The sequence below is a fragment of the Centroberyx affinis genome, unplaced genomic scaffold (genome assembly GCF_046629955.1).
Source record: "Centroberyx affinis isolate AG114_WGS23_722 - 3 ecotype Tasmania unplaced genomic scaffold, CSIRO-AGI_Caff_v1 ptg000432l_1, whole genome shotgun sequence".
NCBI classification, from domain to species: domain Eukaryota; kingdom Metazoa; phylum Chordata; class Actinopteri; order Beryciformes; family Berycidae; genus Centroberyx; species Centroberyx affinis.
Genome location: NW_027279096.1, coordinates 164,862 through 187,500, shown reverse-complemented (window position 1 = coordinate 187,500; position 22,639 = coordinate 164,862). Strand labels below are relative to the sequence as shown.

General features: G+C 44.1%; 2 protein-coding genes across 3 annotated transcripts in view; one reads left to right on the top strand and one right to left on the bottom strand.

Moving 5' to 3' along the window:
- Nucleotides 1-1,169, bottom strand: part of stard10 (StAR related lipid transfer domain containing 10) — a 17,030-nt gene extending 15,861 nt beyond the window's left edge. The window contains exons 1-2 of one of the 2 annotated variants that reach the window (XM_071516825.1): nt 848-1,169; nt 373-571 (exon numbers count right to left, since the gene is read on the bottom strand). In XM_071516825.1, the coding sequence (XP_071372926.1) occupies nt 373-528 (156 nt within the window). In that variant the 5' untranslated portion in view covers nt 529-571; nt 848-1,169. Of the gene's footprint in view, nt 1-372 lie in introns of both variants that reach the window. The other variant, XM_071516824.1, reaches the window with a different exon arrangement.
- A 4,411-nt stretch (nt 1,170-5,580) lies between these two features.
- clpb (ClpB family mitochondrial disaggregase) overlaps nt 5,581-22,639 on the top strand; it is a 38,197-nt gene continuing 21,138 nt past the window's right edge. The window contains exons 1-5 of the mRNA XM_071516827.1: nt 5,581-6,208; nt 6,350-6,401; nt 10,135-10,221; nt 16,910-17,013; nt 19,022-19,150. Coding sequence (XP_071372928.1) covers nt 5,755-6,208; nt 6,350-6,401; nt 10,135-10,221; nt 16,910-17,013; nt 19,022-19,150 — 826 coding nt within the window. The 5' untranslated portion in view covers nt 5,581-5,754. The remainder of the gene's footprint in view (nt 6,209-6,349; nt 6,402-10,134; nt 10,222-16,909; nt 17,014-19,021; nt 19,151-22,639) is intronic.

Sequence of the window (22,639 nt, the reverse complement as noted above, 5' to 3'; positions counted from 1 at the left end):
TCTATTCTTCCTTTCCCTATGTGTATAGGCTGTCCTGCATATTACCATGGCGTTACTACTTTCCCTGTTTAGCACGCACACGCATACACTCGCGCGCGCGCGCGCACACACACACACACACACACACACACACACACACACACACACACACACACACACACACGCCCCACCCCTCTACCCCCATTGATCTTCTATGGTGCTACTAAAATATTCCTATATGGATTCAGTGTGCTTAACAGTGAGTGAGTGTATTGACCTTATGGTACTTTATGGTGTTTTTTAATCCCCTCTGGTATCAGTACAATATCCCTATCGGGACTTGCAGTATATTCTTGCTGTGGTGTTTGATATCAGCAGGTTAACCAGTCTCACCTTGATTTTGTGGATGGACTTCTCCCCCGGAGCCTGGGTCCACACCGTGATGCCCGACTTGCTATAGGTCACACTCCAGCCCTCCTCGCACAGACACTCCGCCTTGAAGCTGGCGAACGCCCGGTCGTCCGGGACGGTCACACACTCTCCAGACATGGCTTATTACCGGGGAAATCACCGGGAGATGGGAGGAGCGGGGCTGGGATGGGGGAGAGACGGTGAGCCAGTGAGATGAAGGGGGAGATGAGAGCCAGCCAGTCCTACCCTCCTCTTCTGTGGGAAATAACTTATCTAATTCAATTTCCTCCTAGCAAGAAGCTTTTGCAGGCTGCGCCGCGTCTTGTGATGGTCTCTGTGTGTGAGTGTGTGCGCGTGTGCGTGTACGCGTTCAGCAGGCAACCGCAATCTACCCGGCACAAACTAATCAAACAGGGGCTGAAACACAGACACACACAGGTGAAAGCATGCAAAATACCGTTAAGACGTGTCAAAAAATCAAGTGGACGATGTTTCCATTGATTGCGGTAATAAAATAAGTTTCAGGAGTCCAATAGCCGCTCTTCAGACAGACCATATGTTTCTGTGTTTCCGCGTCTCTCTCTCTCTCTCTCTCTCTCTGTCTCTCTCTCTCTCAATTCTGGTCTTCCGTATAGGCTAAGTTTATAATTTGCAGCAGCTCCCCATCGCTGCGTCGCTGCTGTTGCAGGTGGTAGAGCAGATGCAGTGAGAAATAGGAGGAGGAAGAGGAGGAGGAGGAGGAGAGGAGGGGAAATAAAGCGGAATAGGCAAGCGACGCATCGAGGGCTACATTGTCAATCTGGGTGGGACCGCCTCCGCCAGGCAACATGCTGCCTTTCGGTACTGCTCATAAACTCCCACCTCCGAGGAAGTCATAAATGGGAGTTTTCGTTCATTCAAGTGCTTTTGGTCGGGAATAATAAAATGGACCTTTGCAACTTTACCTTGTTCTGCAGTGGCTGAATTAAGAGGAGAAAAGGTGCAAGCATGTAATTGGTGTTTTAATTAATTTATCTAGAAACAAAAAGGTGTGCAACTACACTTTAAACAAAGAGACGCAACAATAATACTAATTATTTACATGGAATTCCAAACCATAACATATGTTCATAAAATATATCACCTTCTCCATCCGTTCAGTTGTAGCTGATGTGCGCTCAGCTCGTAATTGCCATATTTCCGACAGCACTTGAACGCACCCCGCACTGACACGCCACACACAAGCACCTTTATGAACTGGTACATGGAGCGGCGGGGGCGCGCCTGGCTTCTCTCAGCTGACGTGCACAATGCTGCGGGTCTTTCTCTATCTGTCTCTCTCTCTCTCCTCTTTCTCTCTCTCCCTCTTTCTACTCTTACGATAGTAAACCCTATAATAAACTTTAGACACTATACAAATGTCACGGACACACTAAGTTCCTCGGAAGTATTATAGGAATATTATAGTGATAGCATAAGCAATAAAAATACCATCTGTTACGATAAGGTCACTATAAACTGACTATTGAGAACCATGGGCACATTATAAGTCCCTATAGGGATATCACAGTATTTTTTCTCTGTCTTTTATTCTCTCGCTCTGCCTGTCTGTCTGTCTCCATCGGTTTATTTCTCAGTCTCTGTCTGTCTGTCTTTCCACCTCTCTATCTGTCTATTTCTCTTCCTCAGGTCTCTTTCTCTCCATCTCTCTCTCCCCTTTCATTTTTCAGTGTGTGGGCCCATTATAAGCTTCACTGTTGGGCCTCTCAGTTTGATCTGTGGGTGTTCTCACGACACCTCGAGATCCAAAAAAAAAGAAAAATCTTTCTTTCTTTCTTTCTTTCTCACACAGATCTTACATATGCTACATAGACACACATACATTTGTGTAAAAACATAAAACAAGTATAATAGGCTATGCAAGCTTTTTCTGCATGTGGCTGCATTTAGCTGCATGTGATTAATGACCATCCAGCATCATATTCTGTCTGTGGTGAAATAATATTTTTTTGTAGTTGGTGCCAGGGCTAAATAGCCTTGTGCAGTCAAAGCACTGTATGCCAGTATATTGAATCTACCTCCCTCTTCCACTGGGCATCACAGAGCAAATCCTCTTATCCGCATAATTACAGTAGACTATACCTATCCTCAGCAGGCAATTCTCAATGGTATACTCACAACTCCCATTACATCACTCTGTATACACAGTTATACATCATTCATTTGGGCATAATATAGCCATCTCTCCCTGTGGGCATACAGTTTACCCACCTACTAATTTCTATGGTTTTGCGGGGCGGCAGGTTAGCCTAGTGGTCAGAGGAACCGCCCTTCAACCCCGGGTTCAAGCCCCTGTGTTGACAAGCAGCCGCCCTGCTGTAGTGTCCATGAGTAAAACACTGAATCCCTACCAGCTGGAGGTCTGGTTTTCCATAACTGACCCTGCGAGATGGGCAAGTGAGAGGAGAATTTCCTTACTGGGATGAATACAGTTTCACATCATCACAGCCTAGACACAGAATAACAAAGTCCTAAATGACAACTCCATGTCTACAGGATAATACCCATCCACTTTTCCATATGTAATAAAGTATAGGCCTACTCTCGTATCAGCCAATGAATATGATCACAATATGCCCATTTCCTTAACTTTCTCTCTTTTTCTGGGGATGTAGGGAGTATGTCCTATATATATAGATATAGTCTCCATTTGCGGATTAGTACATCATTCTTTTGACTGAATTGGGTTTCTGCATGAACGCTCAACCTGGATTATGACACAAAGGACTGTAACATCCAATTGTGTGTACAGGTAAATTCTCACTGATCAATTACTATTAACATAGGTGTGTGTGTTTAGGGAGGCGGTAAACACACCTCCCGATCATCTACCTCTACACCACTGTGTGAGGCAGACAGTGTTTTCCATCAGAACAGTTCTGCTCACAGAGTGTATTTAAAGACACGCCGACATATTTATATCAGGCTGATTTACTGGTGCAGGAGGCAGTAAATTTATGTGATGTTTCCCCTCAACTTTGAGCTACAGCCCTGCTTTCATAGGCATCTGGGTGTTTGTGTGTTGTGTGTGTGTGTGTGTGTGTGTGTGTGTGTGTGTGTGTGTGTGTGTGTGTTTGGTGTACTTCTAGGTTTGGAGGGAGTCCAGAGTGGATAGATTTTTCTTCAGGTGGAGAAAATGTCTGACCATGTTTTCCACTCAGATAAAAGATAAGAATTTAAATCACTTGAAAGAAGGCCATTGGGGTTTCCACCACAGGCTATAATCTGTCTTTTCTCTTTTTTTCTCCTCTCTTTTACATTCACAGTGAAGTGGATACATTAAAAACAAAAACAATTTGTTCAAATTGGGGAAGATTAATAAAGCACATAAAGTCTATATTGTTTAGTATTTAGTGTGTTCTGTTCACTGACACATGTATCTCATCTTTCTTTTGCTCAACATAAAAATGAGGAGGAGGAGGAGATGGAAGAGGTGGTAAAGGAGGAGTGTGAGGAGGAGGAGGAGGAGGAGGAGGAAGGCAGGCCTATTTGAAGCAGTTATAATGAAATATGAGGAGTTACACTACGGATGGGAAGAGTAAAGAGGTAATTACAGCTCGGTTCAGTTCAGTTCAGTACCTTTATGGTCCCAACAGGGAAATTCGTTTTGCAGCCAGGAGAAATAAAACACAATCATACCCAATTCAACACAGTTACCAAACATATAATAGAATCCTAATACACAGCAATAGCAGAAAATATGAAAAATACAGATGCCAGCAATATACACAAACCCCATTTATATTGCACACCTGTAACGGGTTGAGCCTGTGTGTTTAAGTTTTTCTGTTTTATGGCTCTGGGAATAAAAGTTTTTCTACCTATTTCTTCTAGCTCTTGGCGGCCTAATTGGAGTTTGATTGGAAAAAGAAGCAGATGAAGATATAAAGATGGAGAAAAAGAGGATGCAGGGCTGTGGCTGCAGAGGACAACAGGTGACAATTTAAACCATGCAGTGTTGACAGAAGTTTTGGATGGATAGATTGTGGATGGATAGTTTTATGTTTTAATGAGCATATACGTTTTTGATGAGATTTGGTCCAAAGGCAACACTGAATTTGTTCAATCTGTGTCCCGTTGAGAAAAGTTTAAGACCTCAGCCTTGCTGTAGTGTACCTCTGCTCCACCTTTCTGTCACAGCATCTGATTACAGTTGGAGGTATGGTGAAATTACAGGTTACCTAAGTCCTATCCTGAGTCCTGTCCTGCACTTGGCATTTAAAGTTCACTCTGTCAACCCCCTCTTTCTTTCTGTCTTGTCTTGCTGCTAAAGGCCGACCTATAGTCCCTTTCTGTCCTGATAACAACAAACCTTTATCAAGCCATTCTGGGACATATTATGTCCCATGTAGACTGTTGTCAGATGATGACATATGCCTGTAATGGCACTGTAACAGCCATGACCCCTTAATTGTACTCTACTCTGGCGCCACCTGGTGGTCATGCACTATCAAGGAAAAATAGTTTGACAAAACAACAGCTTGTGTCATCAAATTCATGTCAGTCTGACAGTCCTGTAACAATGTGTAAACAAAGGAGACATATATGCAAACCCACACAAAAAGACACAACTCTGTCCTGTTGTTCGGATATACTGGGGAAATTGCTCGTTGAGAAGTAAAACTAAAGACCAAACCAAAGAGTCTGCAGTCAACCGTCAAGATAGTTCACATCCTATTGCAGCGTATGGAAACTCCTGTCCTCTAGACCGAAGCAGTGTACAACACAACTGTATAAAATTGGACTATTAATGAATAGTCAGTGGGCAGGACAGCTATATAGCCAATTTATGCAAGAAACTTCCTAAATATCGTTTAGACGTTATACATCACTACATTACGCATGCGCAGAACAGGAGCACCGGCTAAACATTGTTCATTAAATTGTCTATTTCTATTTTAATGACACGTCTAGGTCTCGCGACGTTTTCAGTAGCTTACTAACATTAGTTTGGCTAAATAAAATCAGCATCTCGCAGAAACTGACTCCTACCTATGCGATCCAGTCCGCTTTACTCTGACTTAATTAAAGCGAAGGCAGAAGTACGCAGTAGCTAAAGATCTCAGTAACCCTCGGTATTTCCTGTTAAAAAACTACCTTTCCCACACTGCACCGCGCGTTCTGGTGACATCCACGCCGCGATGAGACGCAGCGGTTGTTTTCGTCTCAGTCCTGGTCGTTATTAGCTACCTGTAACGGAGGTATAACCGTTATTAAAGGCGGATTAACACTGTGATTCCGGCTTGTATGTGATTCGTTGCTATCCGGAATTACTGTCAAGCCGAGGTTTTTCACCCCCGCCTCGTTTTCGGTGAGTTTATCGCCATGTTATCATCAGTTCCGACTAGGCTGTTTGCTCGAAGGTCGCGCAGCCTGTCACCGTGCAGCCGCGTGCTTCAGACCAGTACTGGTGATGCCGCATGCCAGGGCATCCGCGAGACACCGGAGACCAACCGTAACCCCATCATCTCCACGTCCCGGGTTTCCAGGAGGGGTATTTTGGCTGAAGAGACAGCAAGTGCCAGTGTGAATCCGGCGGTGCAGTACCACCACCTCGCCCCTAGGTGGCTCTCCAACCTGGAGAATCGTCGTAGCTCCTGGGCTGCTTTGGCCAGCAGGGGGCGCAATAACAACCAGTACTGGGAGGAGAGCAGGCAGAGGAGTGGAGGGGGAGGCCGGGACTCCAGTGGAGGTCCAAGCCCGTATGGAGTGGCTTCTGCCGGGGTGCTGTCTGCTGCAGCTGTGGCCTTCTGCCTGAAGAAAGACTCTGACAACAAAGGTAGACCATATCAGCTGTTTTGTGTGTAGTGTGTGTGTGTGTGTGTGTGTGTGTGCATTTCTTTATGTGTGTTCATGTTTGCATGTGTGTTTTCTCTGTTCTTTTTGATAATGCTATGGTGTGTCTCTCTTTTTTCTCAAGGTGATTCTCTTCTGGAGGCAGCAAGGACCAATAACTCTCAAGATGTGGCCAGGTACCACTCACACACTCATAGCAAACAATAATGCTCTCTCTCTCGCTCTCTCTCTCTCTCTCTCTCTCTCTCTCTCCCTCTCCGAACCACCCTATATAGCCTAATTGATCCAAAATAAACAAGGCAACAGTACACATGTTGTCCCCCATGAATGATGAAGACCCTGTCTGGGCCACTCAGTAACAAATATTTCACCTTGTTTTGAGTTGTTAATGTACTTTCCTCCTTGGGCCAATCAGTGTATTTTTTCTGGAACGCAGCAGTGAGATGCATCATTTCACCAAGTTTTGTCAAAATCAGATCAACAGTATCTGAGATATCGCACCTGACACATGGATGAGCGAACAAATGATGTAGTGACCCTCCCCCTTTGGCTGATCAGTATAATTTTTAAAATGTGAGAACGCAGTGTGAGATGTATGATTCCCCCAAGTTTCAGCAAAATCCAACAAATAAACAAACATTGTAGGTCACATCTCACATCTCACACACACATCGAGCACCAGGGCAAAGCAGCACAAGCTCCAGGCCCTGATGCTGATATTTATATCCTTAACACTCTCCACATGCGAGTCATGTGATAGAGATTACAGTAAACCCCCTGTAGGTGTAGTCAGTGTTCAAAAAGGTAAACAAAGTAACCCTGCTAACAAGTCAATGAGCTGACATCAGACTCACACCCCAGAATGCAGCGGTTACCATAATTTACCCCAAGGAGAAGTTCAACTCTTTCTTTCTGTCTCTGTTTCCTTGGTTTTGAATAAAGACCAAAGCACTTTCTGCAGTATAATGATGTCTCTGTCTAACCTTTATAGAGCAGGGATGAGTTTTTCTCTGAGGTTTTCCCCCCAGTTTTCAGGCTTTTTGGACACACCACTCCTGTTTATTCCCCCATCTCTTCCTAGTTTTTTGTAGCATTGTTTTGAACTCATAGCTGCCACAGTCACAGATCACCTGCTGATGCCATGTGCCAGAACAGACTAGATCATCAGCAGTTATGAAAGTACTTGGTTATGTCACTGTGGTTGTAATCCCATAAACAACCACTAGATGGAGGAAGAGGGCTGTATCGCTCTGTGTGTGTGTGTGTATGTGTGTGTTAGTGAGTGAGAGAGTGAGACAGAGAATGAAGAGACAGTTGCAGCAGGAAGGTCACGCTCAGCCACACTTAGTTAGCTTTTCAACAGTGTGCTGTGATTTTTTTTCCCTCTTCATCTGCTTTTAGCCTTTTCCCAGTCTTTTTCTCTCACTACGCATTTTTGCCCTCTATTTAGCCTCTCTAACACACAATTGTACACATTTACACACATACACACAAACACACACACACACACATACATACTCTGAGGCTGATCTTAAACTCAAACATACTCCTCTGCAATTTCCCAGCACACTCAGACCCAGTCATCCAAAACGGGTGGGGCAGGAGGGTATCTGTGTGTGTGTGTGTGTGTGTGTGTGTGTGTGTGTGTGTGTGTGTGTGTGTGTGTGTTCGTGCGTGTGTGCTACCAGGCCTTTAGTACTTCTTGATACCATCTGTCTTCCTGGTAAGAAGGACCATACTCATTAATAACTGGACAGAGCGGCTGTTGCATTATTTTGAACAAGAAGCACTGTGTAGTCACACACACACACACATGCAGAGACTCATATCAACCTGAAACTTGGTGTGTAAATTTACCCTGTGACTGCAAAATACTATTTTGCAAAAAGCTACCTCTATTTTTACATATGGTTACACTGAAACACACGCACATCACCGCACTTCTTGTTTGATAGTCGTCTGGTGTTCCGCTCAGTCACACTGCACACTTATTCTGGGTAGAAAAATGTGTGTGTGCATCCATGTGCACCTCAACATGTGTTCGTATGTATGCGGGTTATGTGTCTTTGTATCTGTGTGTTACTGGGTACGTGTCTCCATGTATGTGCATGTGTACCTATATGTGTTTATCCATGTGTGTCTCCATTTGCAGGTTTGGGTTACCTGTCCCCATGCGGCAGATGGTGTAGGTGAGAGTGCAGTAAGACAGACGGACAGACAGACAGACAGCAGTCGGCAGGTCACAGATGTGTTAAGTGCTTTGGTTTAGTGCGTAGCGGAGGTAGAGTGTCGGGGTGTGTCTGTTCAGAGGCAGTGGAGAGGATAGAGGCCTCATTCTCACTGGGGTTTAAAAACACATTATATTATAACTGTGGTGAAACAATTTGTAATCTTAATATAGCATTTAAACACACATATTAAACTGATGTACTCTCATGCAGGTTGCCTTTATTTGGCCAAAAAAAAAAAAAGTAGGGTTTGACTGATATTGGTTTTTGAAGGCCAATAACCATACCAGTGTTTTTGTATTGAAGTATGTATTTTGTGCTGATATTCAATATCTATTTGAACATTTTCATGACAAAACATTACAAAGATTCAGTGTTTCCTCCATAATTTTATTCTTGCCAGGGTTGAAAAGCCTCTGAAACAGCATTTAGACCATCATGTGACCCTAAAACTCTCCATTGAAGCTCATACCAAACCCCAACCCCTCTGTTAGACTGATGAGTTTAAAGCAGCAAAAGCAGCTGGGAGGTGAAAGAATCAAAACAAGCGTTGCACTCAGTCGTGAAGCATTTACCAAAACCCGAATATCACAAGCAGACAAGGCAGTGAGAACAGTGAAAACAGGGCCAGAGAGCAGCGGAGCCGAGAGCAGACCAGACAGAGGCCACTGTGTTGACTGTAAACACACACACTGTCTGCCTGCTCAGCACGAGAGGGGACAGACGGATCGCTTACACACACACACACACACACACACACACACACACACTTGTAGGGACCATGCCACCCCAGTACCTGATGTCATACCCTCAGGCACGGAACTCAACACACACCTGGCTTAAACACACAGACACAGGCACAGGGTCTGGTACCCAATATGGAGCTCCAGAGAATGACAAAGGGGACCGGGGTTAGTTTTATGCTGGTGTGTCTGTTGAGGTCTGGGGTGTGTGACAACAAGGCAAGCAGGCCTGACCAGCTGACCAGTCAAACCAACAACTTGTTTTATGCATTGTTTGTGTTAGGGCTGGGCAATATATCGATATTATATCGATATCATGATATGAGACTAGATATCGTCTTAGATTTTGGATATTGTAATATTGTGATATGCCATAAGTGGGTTTTAAAGGCTGCATTACAGTAAAGTGATGTAATTTTCTGAACTTACCAGACTGTTCTAGCTGTTCTATTATTTGCCTTTACCCACTTAGTCATTATATCCACATTACTGATGATTATTTATCAAAAATCTCATTGTGTAAATATTTTGTGAAAGCACCAATAGTCATCTCTACAATATTGTCGCAATATCGATATCGAGGTATTTGGTCAAAAATATTGTGATATTTGATTTTGTCCATATCGCCCAGCCCTACTTACAACTGAACATTTAGCCCAATTTGTAGAAAATACAGAGATATATATCGTGTATCGCCATTCAGCCTAAAAATACAGAGATATGATTTTTGGTCCATATCGCCCAGCCCTAGTTTGTGTGCATGGTTTCCCTTTTCAAGTATAAATTAATCCTGATTCTGTACCAGTACCTGTTGAAATATAAAAAATTCGATAGCAGTACTGAATTCGGTCCTTGTTTCCTTTCTGTGTTGAATCAATGTAGATTTGATGATGCAGTAGAGTAAATTGTAACCACTCTCTGTTTCTGTTTCCCATCAGGCTGTTGCAGGAGGGCGTGGACCCCAATCACCGCCACCGTCTCGGCTGGACCGCTGTCATGGTGGCTGCCATGAACCGACAACACAGGTCTGTGAGAGAGAGAGAGAGTGTGTGTGTGCGTGTGTGTGTGTGTGTGTGTGTGTGTGTGTGTGTGTGTGTGTTCATACCCCCTTGTTAAATTTGGACCCACTGAACAAATCATGTTTGGGAGAGTGCGGGGGTGTCCTCACTGATGAGTGAATGTAATACTAATGCAGCATTTTAATATTCTGCAGCTGTCCGTGTGTGTTAGTGGGTGTGTGTGTGTGTGTGTGTGTGTGTGTGTGTGTGTGTGTGTGTGTGTGTGAGTCGGGTGCTGAACCCTGCCCATCCTCTAGTTGTTACAGTAGGTCTTCTGAAGTGCAAAGTGCGACTTTCAGGCTGACAGACGGTCTTTACCCGTTCCCCCATCCCTCTGTCCAACAAATTAAATTAGCCCCCTGGCCCCCAGAACACACACAACACAGAGAGGGGCTGAGGTTAAGGCTGGGCCAAATCCAATTTACAGGGAGGGATTTTTTTTTTTTTTTGGACACTCCATCAGGACTCTGCGGTCACATTTTTGTTCAAGGAGCTCATGCGCTTCTAAATTTGTGAGCACAGGAAAGCAACTGAGAAGCGTTATGTGAAAATAATTGAAAAATGACCTTCCTTACTTTCAATTTGAACTTTAACATTTGCTCCTTTTTCAGTTTTGTAGATGGTATGAATTTATCCTACTAAAATGGACACATTCTGACCGTTTAGGTCAAGTGCTGTGAGCAGACCCACAGGGGCCCGCCTTGAATATAAAGATAGCAACACACAGAAGGACACACACTGTCACACACAGATAGCCTACACGGGGATGCAGGGATGTGATTTTTCTTTCCTTATTTTTTTGTTTTTTTTAGGATTTCAGGTTTTTGGGCATACAATTCCCATTAATTTCTAACTGTAGCTTGATGTTTTTGTGCCGTTTTCCCTGAGTGCTTCTGAATCCATCGCTGATTAAAGCATGATGCTCTCTCCTGACCTGACCCACCTCTCACTGCCCAGCCACTCATACGATCAAAGTAATTCAACATACTGGATCTCTATAGTTAAGCATCTTCCTTTACACACTGTCCTGCCTCTAACCCAGCCTCAGAGACAAATGTGATTGTTTGATTGTTGTGCTGTGTGGTGATGTTTGATGTGTGTACACAATGTGTGTGTGACTGATTGTGGCTGTGTGACATAAGTTCATGTGTGCCGTGTGTCGTGTAAAGTGATGTGATGCACTTCTCTCTGTGTGTTAAGTGTTTTTTTTGTTACAAATTTTGCTTGTCTGTGTGTACACACACTGTGTGTAGCACTGTGTGTGTTTGTATGTGTGTGGCGTTACACTGACTTTTGTGTGTGTGTGTGTGTGTGTGTGTGTGTTATGAGTGCTATAACTCAGGGAGGCGGTGACACTCCTCTGTGTTTAATCCCGTCTTCCAACCCCCCAGTGAGCCGTCACTGCTGCAGGGAAGACAGAACACCGGTTCACACACATCACTCACACACCTCTCTCTCTCTCACACACACACACGCGCACGTACATCCACTCACAAACATACTGTATATGCACTGCACACACACTCATACACATGCACGCGCACACACAGACAAGGGGAGTTTATACCAAATATCTTCCAGGGCATCTGCCTATTACTCAGTCACACACAACTTTATTTGCAGCCGCTAAGTGAAAACACAGGGAGCATTACTCATAAACAAGGTCTAGCCCATAGCCAATATGTCAACAAGGATCTCATTGCTGAATGATTCTGCCTCTTGTCTCGCACTATATTTATATTTTCCTGGGCCTGGAGCGATAAATGTGTTTTAGGAGAAAGGGGATTTAACCGCAACACCATTTTTGGGGAAACGGCGGTTGTCTTCTGATCGTTTCTAGGTGTAATGTCCACCAGACAGCCTAGCTTGTGTTCAGGGGTCGGGGTGCGGCTGTGTGTGAGAGAATTAGGGGTGGAGTAGAGGGGTGTGTGTCAGAATTAAGGGTGGGACACCAGGGGGATGTGTGTTTGCTTAACTTTGATGTGGAGCTAAATCAGGGAGGCGCAGGGCCTGGCCCACTGTTTGCACTCTTTAACACACAATGCCCATCTCCATCTCTCTTTCTCTCCCTCCGTCCCTCCCTTCCTGCATTCACGTGCACAAAGAGCGCTCAGCCGAGTGTGACGCCTGTTGACCGTTCCGACCTGTCAGCCGAGTGACTCGTTTGCGGGGGATTAAAAAAAAAAAAAAAACAGAAGGGGGAGAAAGCGTAGAGATGATGGAACGAGAGGATGAGTGGCTCGTTGGGAAAGAGAGAGGGAGAGAATAGTTTAGCTGTGGAGAGAGAGAGTTGTGGAGTGGGATTATGGGTTTGGGACTGGGATTAGCTTGGTTGAATAGCTGGGGGACGGGTGAGAATCGCCAGAGAGCTCCCAGTAGAATATTAACACAGTATTTTGGTCACGATACAATACTATTGTGATGGTTAGTGTTTTGTAATGCACTAAGTATTCTGGTTCAGTGACACAATATATTCATATTTATGGGATGTCCTGATGGTTCTGCAGGCTAAATTCCTCACCATGTTTTCTCCGTAGTAAAGCTATAGCAATAATACCTGAGAGGGGCAGCCATGATCACAATACAGAACGTCCTAAAGAGTATTTTAGTTTATATACAGTGATTACTCTCTGTTTTTTTTCAAAGTAGTATATATACATAAGAATACAAAACAGGAGAAAACAAGAGATCACTATCTATCTCCATGGTTACCACAAGAGTTGGCATAGCAACTATGCTATTATCAGCACAGTAGCTATGATTCCATCTAACTGTCAAGTGAATTTAACATCAGCTTTTGAAATGTTGCAAAAAAAGTTGTGTTTCCATCAGCTGGGTTGAAGTGAATAAACAGACTTCCTGAATGTCAAAAAAACATCCACTAGAAAAACAGAAAGTCTTTAAAGAAATGTAGTAGTTTTGGGCAAGTTGTTATTGTTCTTTGGTGTCAGCTAATGTTGGCCTTATTTTACACTTTTGTCCAAAGACTAAAACAAAGAAATGCACTCGACGATATTCTAATGCACCAACGAATGGCCACATAACCATGATGGGCACCTTTTATACATGTGAGCGACAGCAGGTTTGACATGTCTGTGCAGCCGAGGTGGACAGATATTTTACAAAACATTTCTGAACACCCAAAGCCACATTTATACTGTTGGCAATGAAGCTGAACCATTTGTTTGGTTGATCAAACCACGCCTACGTCATTATTGATTAGGCAACTATGTTTCCCTTGCTGTTTATCACATACTTTCTTTATCAACAAAATAAATGCAAACTTTTTGCAATATTGAGAAAATTGTATTCAATTTTCATTCAGCTTTTCTAATTGGATACATCATAATTTGCAAAAAAAAAAACTTCCCAGTTGCTTGGAATGTGTCTTTGACCACTCCGGTTGTTTGGCAGAAAGAAAAGAAAAGAAAGTAAATGAGTCCGGTGAACCCTCCTTCCTGGCAGCTAGCTGACCCCAGGTGTGCGGCAGGTGAGGTGGGGTCAAGTGAGGTCCAGCGTCTGGGCCAGGTGGTCAGACACATGGATGGTCAGCTCAGCTCAGGTGTCTTGTCTGGCCCGGGGGAGACGGAAGTGTCTGCTTCCTGTCTTCACCCCAGGGCAGGATGGGAAACTAACACCAGACCCCAGCGTTGCCACCAGTCACATGTTGGCAAAATTTGGCTTAATCTACCAGCCTCAGCATCTGCTTTGGCAAGTGATCTGCAGTCATTATGTTAAGCTTTTAGTGGTATTGGAGTGGTATAGGAGCAGCAGGGTGGTGTACTGAGCAGGGAGACAGTCCTTCATCTGCAGGACCAGGGTTCAAGTCCCCTTGTTGGTAAGCATCTGTTCTGCTGAAGTGTCTTTGAGCAACACACTGAATCCCTACCAGCTCCAGTGGCGCTGTTCTGTAGCTGAGCCTGACCTCTGACCTCCCTGCTGAGGAGGGCAAGTGAAAAGAGAATTTCACAATGGAGATCAATAAAGTATCACATCGTTACATTAACATTATAATATCAGAACTGTGACTGCAGTTGTAGCCCCAAGGTTAAAGAATGGTTTGCATCGCTGGACCAGTGAAAAACCAAACAAAGCAGAGGATTAACCGAGGAAGATGTCCAGTCCCAGTCCAAAAAAAAGTGCCTCTTCTTTTTCACACACGCTGTGCCAAAGAGAGAGCATTACTGAGGCGCAGAGGGTGAGAAGATCAAGACAATTGAATAAAGTTGGAGACGAGGGTGTTCACTCAGCAGTTGGATAACTCACTCCCAGTTTAACTAACTCCCAGTTCAGTTTAGCTTTTTATGACAGTAAAATAAGCTTGTAGTTTTCAGATAATATTGCTTTAGCGCTTGTAAGTCTGCTATTTGAATTTTTGGCCCAATCCTTTGAAGTGTCAGTTTAACCTCGTTACCCCCTGCATGCCTTCAGTTTGGCTTCAAATTAGTGCTGCAGCTCTCTTCCTTCACGTCCTAAATAAAGTTAGACACTTGATCACCAGTTGATTAGTAAAACTATAAACTGTTTATAAGAGCTCATCAGTCTTAGGACCCTCTTTTATAATTAAATCCCCTTCTCTTTCATCTTTTTATCTACCCTTCCCTGCTTTCATCCTTTCCTCCTCCTCCTCCACAGTTTTCCTCTCTTTATCCCTGCGTGTTTACCTTTCCGATGCCATTAACCCTTTTCAGACCATCTCGTTTCTTCACACACCCCTGCCCAGCCTCGTGTGACCAACCATAATTTGTGTGCGTGTGTGTGTGTGTGTGTGTGTGTGTGTGTGTGTGTGTGTGTCTCAGAGGATGCGGAGACTGTGTGTTTGTAGAAGTGCTTGCAAGGGTGAGAGAAGAACCCTCTGTGGGTCACTGCCCCCCCCTCGCCCCTAGCCATAGTGATACAGTAACAAAAGGGGACCCCCCGATAGTCCTTTATACCCCCCTCAGCAAGGTCAGACACAAAGACCTGGCCAGGCTGTTCTCAGCCTTCGCTCTCCCACAGAAACTCACAGGTTCTCTGGAGGCCAACACACAAAATACCTAAGAGCATATAGGCATTTATCTAATCACATGGATGGAGGGGAGAGCAAGCTGTTTTTCTTCCACTGTTTTACTCATATAATGGAGAAAATGTGTGTTTTGATATTATGCCATGTTCATTTTTTCTCCATCCCTGAGCTTCCAGACTCACTGGTTTACCAAGAAGGCATAGGGAACAAGATTCCCTTCATTGATACCTGCATTAGATGTATATCTGCTGCAATGTGGACTATACACATAAAATACACACCCATGCTTTGTATTTTGAATATTTTTTGTCCTGGTGTTTAAATGTATTTCGGTCAATTGGACATTTCAGTTTTTTTAAAAACCCTCCATTTCCGGTAGCTTTAACAGTTGGAGAGGATGTTTAAATTCACTCTTCACCCTTAAATTGGCTCCTTAGTCTAAATATAAGAGTTAACTGTTGAAATAGCTTGGTCATTCATGCGACCATATCCGTTATCAATAATCAAATTTGAAGACTGAATGGAAGGTGTAGCATGAATAACATCCTGCTAGGAGGCCCAAACTGGAGATATCCTGCTATGAATAATCATTTTGCTCCATGTAAGCAATTTCAGGCCTCTTTTTCCTGCCATAATCATTTAGCTGGAAATGATCCATTGCTACCACACAGAGGTTATATTACGTAGTCGCAAGTTTAATGACAGCAAGCAGCTTACTGGCAGGGTTCATGTTTCGGCCATCGCCCACGTCTTCTCTCCCAGCCGACACAGACTAGCTGACTAGCTTTAGTGTGTGTGTGCATGTGTGTGTGTGTGTGTCTGCGTCTCAATGTCAAAGCCATTGCTCATGTTCAGGGTGGTAAAGGGAAAGTGTGTGTGTTCTGTAGACGGAGAGACGGTACCTGGAATGTCCGTTGGGTCACAGTGAGTGGTGTTGCCGAGGTACTTGGTGTTTGTTCTATAAGGCGGTGCGGTGCGCTCCAATGAAGGACTACACACACAAACACCCACTGCTACACACAGACCCCCCAACGGCGCCGGAAATAACCCCGACCCTTGCCCCTTCAATGTACACATATGTACATGTTATGAGGCACACACACACACACACACACGCGCGCAACGAGGGCCATGACCAAGCTGTGGAGCATGAAGAAGTGTGTAGAGAGGGAGAGAAGGAGGGAGGTGCCCATTGGCGTGTATCCACGGAAACGGGGCAGACCAGCCATGGTAGTGAGTCAGGTCGAAGCGTCATGGTCAACTAAGAAATTCGAAATTTGCATCAGCCTCTATTCGGAAACTGATGTGTGCAGTGTGTTTATTTTCTAGACGTGAGGGTGGGTTTATTGATGTTGAAGGGAGCGAGCCTCGTCCCGGTCAACAAACCCAGTCAATGTCCCATTTCCAGTACCAGACCTAATTGTCGCTCCAAATGCCTTCATATTTAGATGCTGGGGCAAATTCTCAACATTGTCTATATGTTTACATGTGTTTTAGGAAGCAGTAAGATTTGATTATTTCTTTAAGAATAATTGACACATTTTTCTAGCAGTGGGGGACTGCAAATGCTTAATTATGGTGCGCGTGAATCTAGGTTGGATTCTAAGGTAAATGTTTGTGTGTGTGTGTGTGTATGTCTGTGTTTTCCAGTGCGGTGAAGGTTCTGCTCGAAGCCGGTGCCGACCCAAACGCTGGAGACTACTTCAACAACGTTTACGACACTTCACGGGAGAAAGGCATCCACTCACTGGAAGGTAATGAAACACTGTGTCTGTGTGCACGTTTATCACATGCCTGCATTTGTGTGTGTGTGTGGTTGTTATATTACACATATGAATCCTAACTGTAGAAACAGATATTATGAGGCATTATCATTTGCATAAAGATTTGCATATATGTACACATTTCATTTTTTCCATATTATTTGTTTTATTTATTCTCTGACGCTTAGTGTATGTTTTATTTGTTTTTCTTCGTGGCCGCACACACTGAAGCGAATACACACAGTCACACAGAGACACACACACAGGCTCTCACAGAGACACATTTACAAATACACACACAGACACACACACACTTTACCCCCCCCAGTCTGTGTTGGGTTTCTGCAGACATATTTATATGGGATATGTATATTGCAGACATTTATATGGCTGTCAGGTTTGGGTCCGCGTGGGGCCGGCGTAGCGTGGGGAAGCGTTTCCCAGACGCACGCTGATGGATGGGCTAGGGGGGCCTGTGTGACGCTTTATTGGGTTAGCTATGATTATCCCGCCCCGACTCACACACACACACACACACACACACACACACAAACACACACACTGCAGAGAGAGACTGTCAGAGAGAGATAGAGAGAGAGCGGGATGGATGGAGGAAGGGAAAGACTGGTGGAGGAAGGGCGAGGGAGAGAATCAGGCAAGGAGGGAGGCAGAGAAAGAAAGAAAGAGAAAGAAAGAGGGAGAAGGTAGGAATGGAGTGAGGGAGAGGTTGAAGATGGAGGAGAAGGAAGGAGGTAGGGGATGTATGGACGGGTGAGGGAGGGAGGCAGGGATGGATTGAAGGAAATAGGGCGGGATGATGAGGAGAGGAGAGGAAGTCAGGAAATAGATGAGACAAAGTTATTGGGATAGAGGGAGCGGGGAGGGAGGGAGAGGGGGGTAAGTGACGAAAGGAATTGATGGATATTGAGAAGGAGAGGAAGCAGGGGGAAAAAATAAAAATGGATGATGGAGGAGTGGCACGAGATGAGTGCACTTATGAAAAAGGGAAGTAAAGAGAGAATGATAGACTAGCTCTATTATTAGTAAGGAACACAGGGAAGGAAACACTAAAACAGAACTCGCATTATTCCTACGATCTTGAACGGTTGAGTCTGGATCTGTGAATATGAACAACTCTTTCAAAGCTGGAAACAGGGAAGCCAATTTTGTAGTCTGTGATGTTGTCATTGTCACACTTTCTGGAGCGTCTTCCAGTCACTGTGAATAGATTTATTGAACTGAACTGTTAATGAAACAAAGCTCTTTTGGATGCAAAGGCTCAGGCAGTCTGAGTCAAGTTTAGTCTTCAATTCATCATGATCATTCCTCGGCTCCGGAGAGCGTCGCTTGAGTCTTGGCTATCTTGTTTCCAGCCTTGAGAAATTTGTGTATGTTCACAAATCTGTTTTGAACTGTCTAAACTCATTGGAAGAGCATGCAATTTTGTTTTCAGGGGAATTTTTTATTTTTGCTGTCAGATGATCATTTTTTATCAGACAGCCATCTTTACAGACAATTCAGACCATTACAATCGCATATGATATCATCACATTTGAACTGTGCTCCCATTTTGTCTGCAATTTCTGTGTTTACCAGGTGAAAACAAATGAAAGTAACAAACAGTGGTACTTCTAACGATGTGCGTTTATCTTGCTCATGTGTTTTTTACTTTTATTGTTATAACCCTGCATCTTCTGAGAATGGGAATAAAATTTGTTCATTTGCTCATATCTCTGTCTTTCTCCACTTCTGTCTCCCCCTCTCTCCTATCTCTTTCTCATTCTTTTTTCCCATGCCACCATTTCTCTCCTCCTCCCCCTGCTTCCACTCTTTGTCTTCCCACTCTCTCTCGCTCCTCTCTTACTGTCTCTGACACGTTATCTTCCTCTCTTTCCCACCTCTCTCCATCTTTCTCTTCCTCCCCGTTTCTTTCTCTCTTTCTCTCTGCCTGTCCCTCCTTGTCTCCGCTCCACCTATTCCCTTCCCTCCCTCCCTGCAGTCCTGGTGTCCAGAGAGGATGAGTTCAGCAGCAGGCTCAGCAGCAGGGCTGGTTTCCGTGGTTGCACGGCGCTTCACTACGCCACACTGGCTGACGACCCACGCACCGTCCGCATGCTGCTGGAGGCCGGTATGTTGCACTTCCCACCCCCGTCCCATCCCACCCTGTCCCCGGACTCTTGAAGGATAGAGCTTAAAGAGGGAAAGTTGTCTCTTTGCAGACCTGTACAGATTCCGCGTAGCAGCTTTGTATTTTCACATAAAAACACGCTGGTTCAAGTTGGTACTCCAAAAGAGCCCTGTTGTTTTTTTAACCTAACTAATAAAACATTTTAGCTGAGCCATGAAATCGTTCAGTGTCATTTTCTCAGCCAATCAGCATTCTTGACTTCAGTAAGTCCCTCCCTCCTATTCAGTCCTCCTATCTTTGTTGCCGGCTGGTTTTCCTCCAGTAGACAGTGCTGGGTTTGAACTGCTGTGCCAAGGTTAGAGAGACATTGAAGGTTTAAATTATGGATTCACTACTAAGTTAACATTTGAAATAAAAGTTTGTGCACAGTTAAAGAGTGAAGTGTCTCACCACTGACTGGCTAACCTGAATTTGCCTCTTGACACACACAGTGCTGCGGCGATAGTACAGTGGTCTTGGAACAGTGGAACCTCACCCACTACTTACAGTAGTGGGTGAGGTTCGCAACAGAATGGAGAGTAGAATACAGATTTAATTTAGTACAAGTTGGCACAATGAGGGAATGCATGAGAATGTGTATTTTGATAGTTTTATGCTCTCCATCATTTTCCCACGTACAGAAAAGACTGTCATGGGGCTAATTGGAATGATCATTTTGGTTTGGGATTGATCTGATTTGGGTCCCACCCAGCATAATGTGTGTCTGTCACAAAACATCAGGTACTCCCTTCTAATATTGATAAATCCATGTCTTGAACTATCTAAAGTACCTGCCTCCTCCACTACATCGTCATGCCCTCTTCAAGTAGTAGATTTAAAGGGACATTAAGTAATCTATGACTTTTATTGACCTCTGTCACGTTTTCACAAGAGACAAGTAAGTTAGCTAATCAGCTAACGCCATCCAACGTTGATTGAGGAGGCATACCATGATGCAAAATACTGCAGTAATAATACTACTTTTTCATTTGCCTTTTTTGGCTTGAGAACAAAATGTCCAGATGTTCGCTGTGGGGGGGGTGATTTCAAAAAGAATACGGGCTGGAAAGTGAATTTTGGAATCCAGAAATCTCAGCAAAGTAAATGTTGAGTCATTGGTTTTGGGCATACTGCCCAACACTACATTAAATCTGACAAGATGTGATACAAGGCTCACTGTCCTAAGTATAACAGGTTATTAAGCTAAGGTTATTAAATTTCTCATATTGGGATTATTGTATTATTGATTATTATTGTGGTTCTTAACAATTTTGGATTATATAACAACATATTTCATGCAACAACACAAAGATAGAATATTTGAGCGTCTGAATAATTGTATCAGTGGGAATGTAAACTCACCACTTAGATGCTTTTAAATCTTGATTAACATGCTTATCGGATAACACATTAACATACAATAATCTATTTCAAAAACTCAAACTCTATTCATTTGATGTGGGTACAATGTAATTATCAACAAAATAGAGCAATATATTAATTTGTGTAGACAATATCATGACATAATACACAACATAATGTGTCTAAAGGTGACAATGTACAGGCAACATTTTAAAATAAAATACCAAAAAATACGACCAGAATTAATTTTTTCATGATACATTTATTCCTTATAGCTCACTTTGTTATCCAAACTACATTAGTCTAATTTTGCCTATCCAGCTGAAGACAGTGCTGCCCGCCTACATTGCCTTTAAAAAGCTTTCCATGTATCATCGCTTTAATGCTTCCACCCCCTAGTAATCTAAACAGTATTACAAAGCTCATTTGAAATTGATTACTGGTTCATACCCCCTCTCCATTCGCCCCCATTACACTCGCACCTGTCGTTGACTCAGCTCCACCAGCACACACACACACACACACACCCTGGGGGCAGAATATCCCCCTCTGTTTCCAGGCGAGCAGCTCTTAAACAAGCTAGGCCTAGTTGAACTGTGACCCCTGTACAGAACATGCCCTTGGGGCAACACCACAACCACAGGGTGTGTGTGTGTGTGTGTGTGTGTGTGCGTGCATGCATGCATGTGTGTGAACTCAAGCTTCCATTTCCACTCATTTAGATATTCATATATGCTTTTATATGGACCCTTTTGACATTTGTAATAGTGTACATGTGCCCCTTTGAGTCATGACTCGATACTTGCAGTTATTGTTGCTGCTGTTTGATGATTACTTTCTTTATCCAAAACATTCCATATTTCTTAGATCATATCCCCCCCGTCTCCCCTCACACACACACACACACACACACACAAGCTGGTAATAATGTCTTGTTTATGTTTATGATGGATGGTGCATCCATCTGCCATACCGCTGTCTGTCTGTCTCTCTCATCTCACCCCTCCGTCTCTCCCAGCACTCTGCACGCTTTAAACAAATCACCTCGCCTAACCGAATCAAATGTTCCGCAGACGCATTTTTGAATTAAAAAGGTAAGAAATTTCACAAAGCAGAGACATTTGTTTTAAGGCAATCATATTAAAGACGGGGTGGGTTGTTGCTTGGCCGACTGGGCTGTTGCCGGGTAGGCGCCACTATCACGACCAATAACAATCGTGACATCACACACACACTCAAACACAAACGCAATCCTTGTGTGTGTATGTGTGTGAAAGGACTCATTTCAGAAATAATGGCAGACATTTTTAAGTTGGTTTTTTTTTGCATGTTGAATTACTCGTGTATTTTTTACCCGCTTCCTCCATCCCTCCATCATTTCCTCTTCTCTCCTTGCATCCCCTATCCATCTTTCCTTCACATCCCTCCATCACAATAGGCACAATAAACTGCCACAGCTTCAGGACTCTGTGTATGTGTGTGCACATCTAGTCTGGTCTGCATGCCTGCCTGTGTGTGTGTATTCACAAGATTGTGTGTGAGCTTTCGTTCATGCCATGTGTACATCTGTGCCTGCGTGTGCCGGTGTGTGTATGGTTGTGTATATCCTATACCTGGTTATTTCCCCTGTGTTTGTGTGTGCCTGTGTAACACGAGTAGCCGTGGGTTTGCTCTTTTGGCCTTAGCCGGCCCTGGACTCACATCTCCATCCATCACCGTCTCCAGGCCCACCCTTGGGCCCCTCCGTGCCCCACAGTCGCTCACCCTGCCTGGGGAGGCTCTCTACCCTCTCCCCAGGCTCCACATCAGGCCCTTGGCCAGAGGCGCTCAGTAATGGACACAGCCGTAGGTGGTAGGATGCTGGAAGACACGCACACACACACAGACACACACACACACTACAGATACAAGGACACACACACACCACACACACAAAGACCAGCAGGGGCTCTCTCCCACCAGCTGCAGTGAAAGAGAGGGAGGAGGAAAGAGGAAAGAGGAGGCGACTCCTAATAGGCATAACTAAAGCACTCCTAATGAAGGGATCCTCTGTATGTGTGAGTCTGCTTGTGTGAGTGTGTGTGTGTG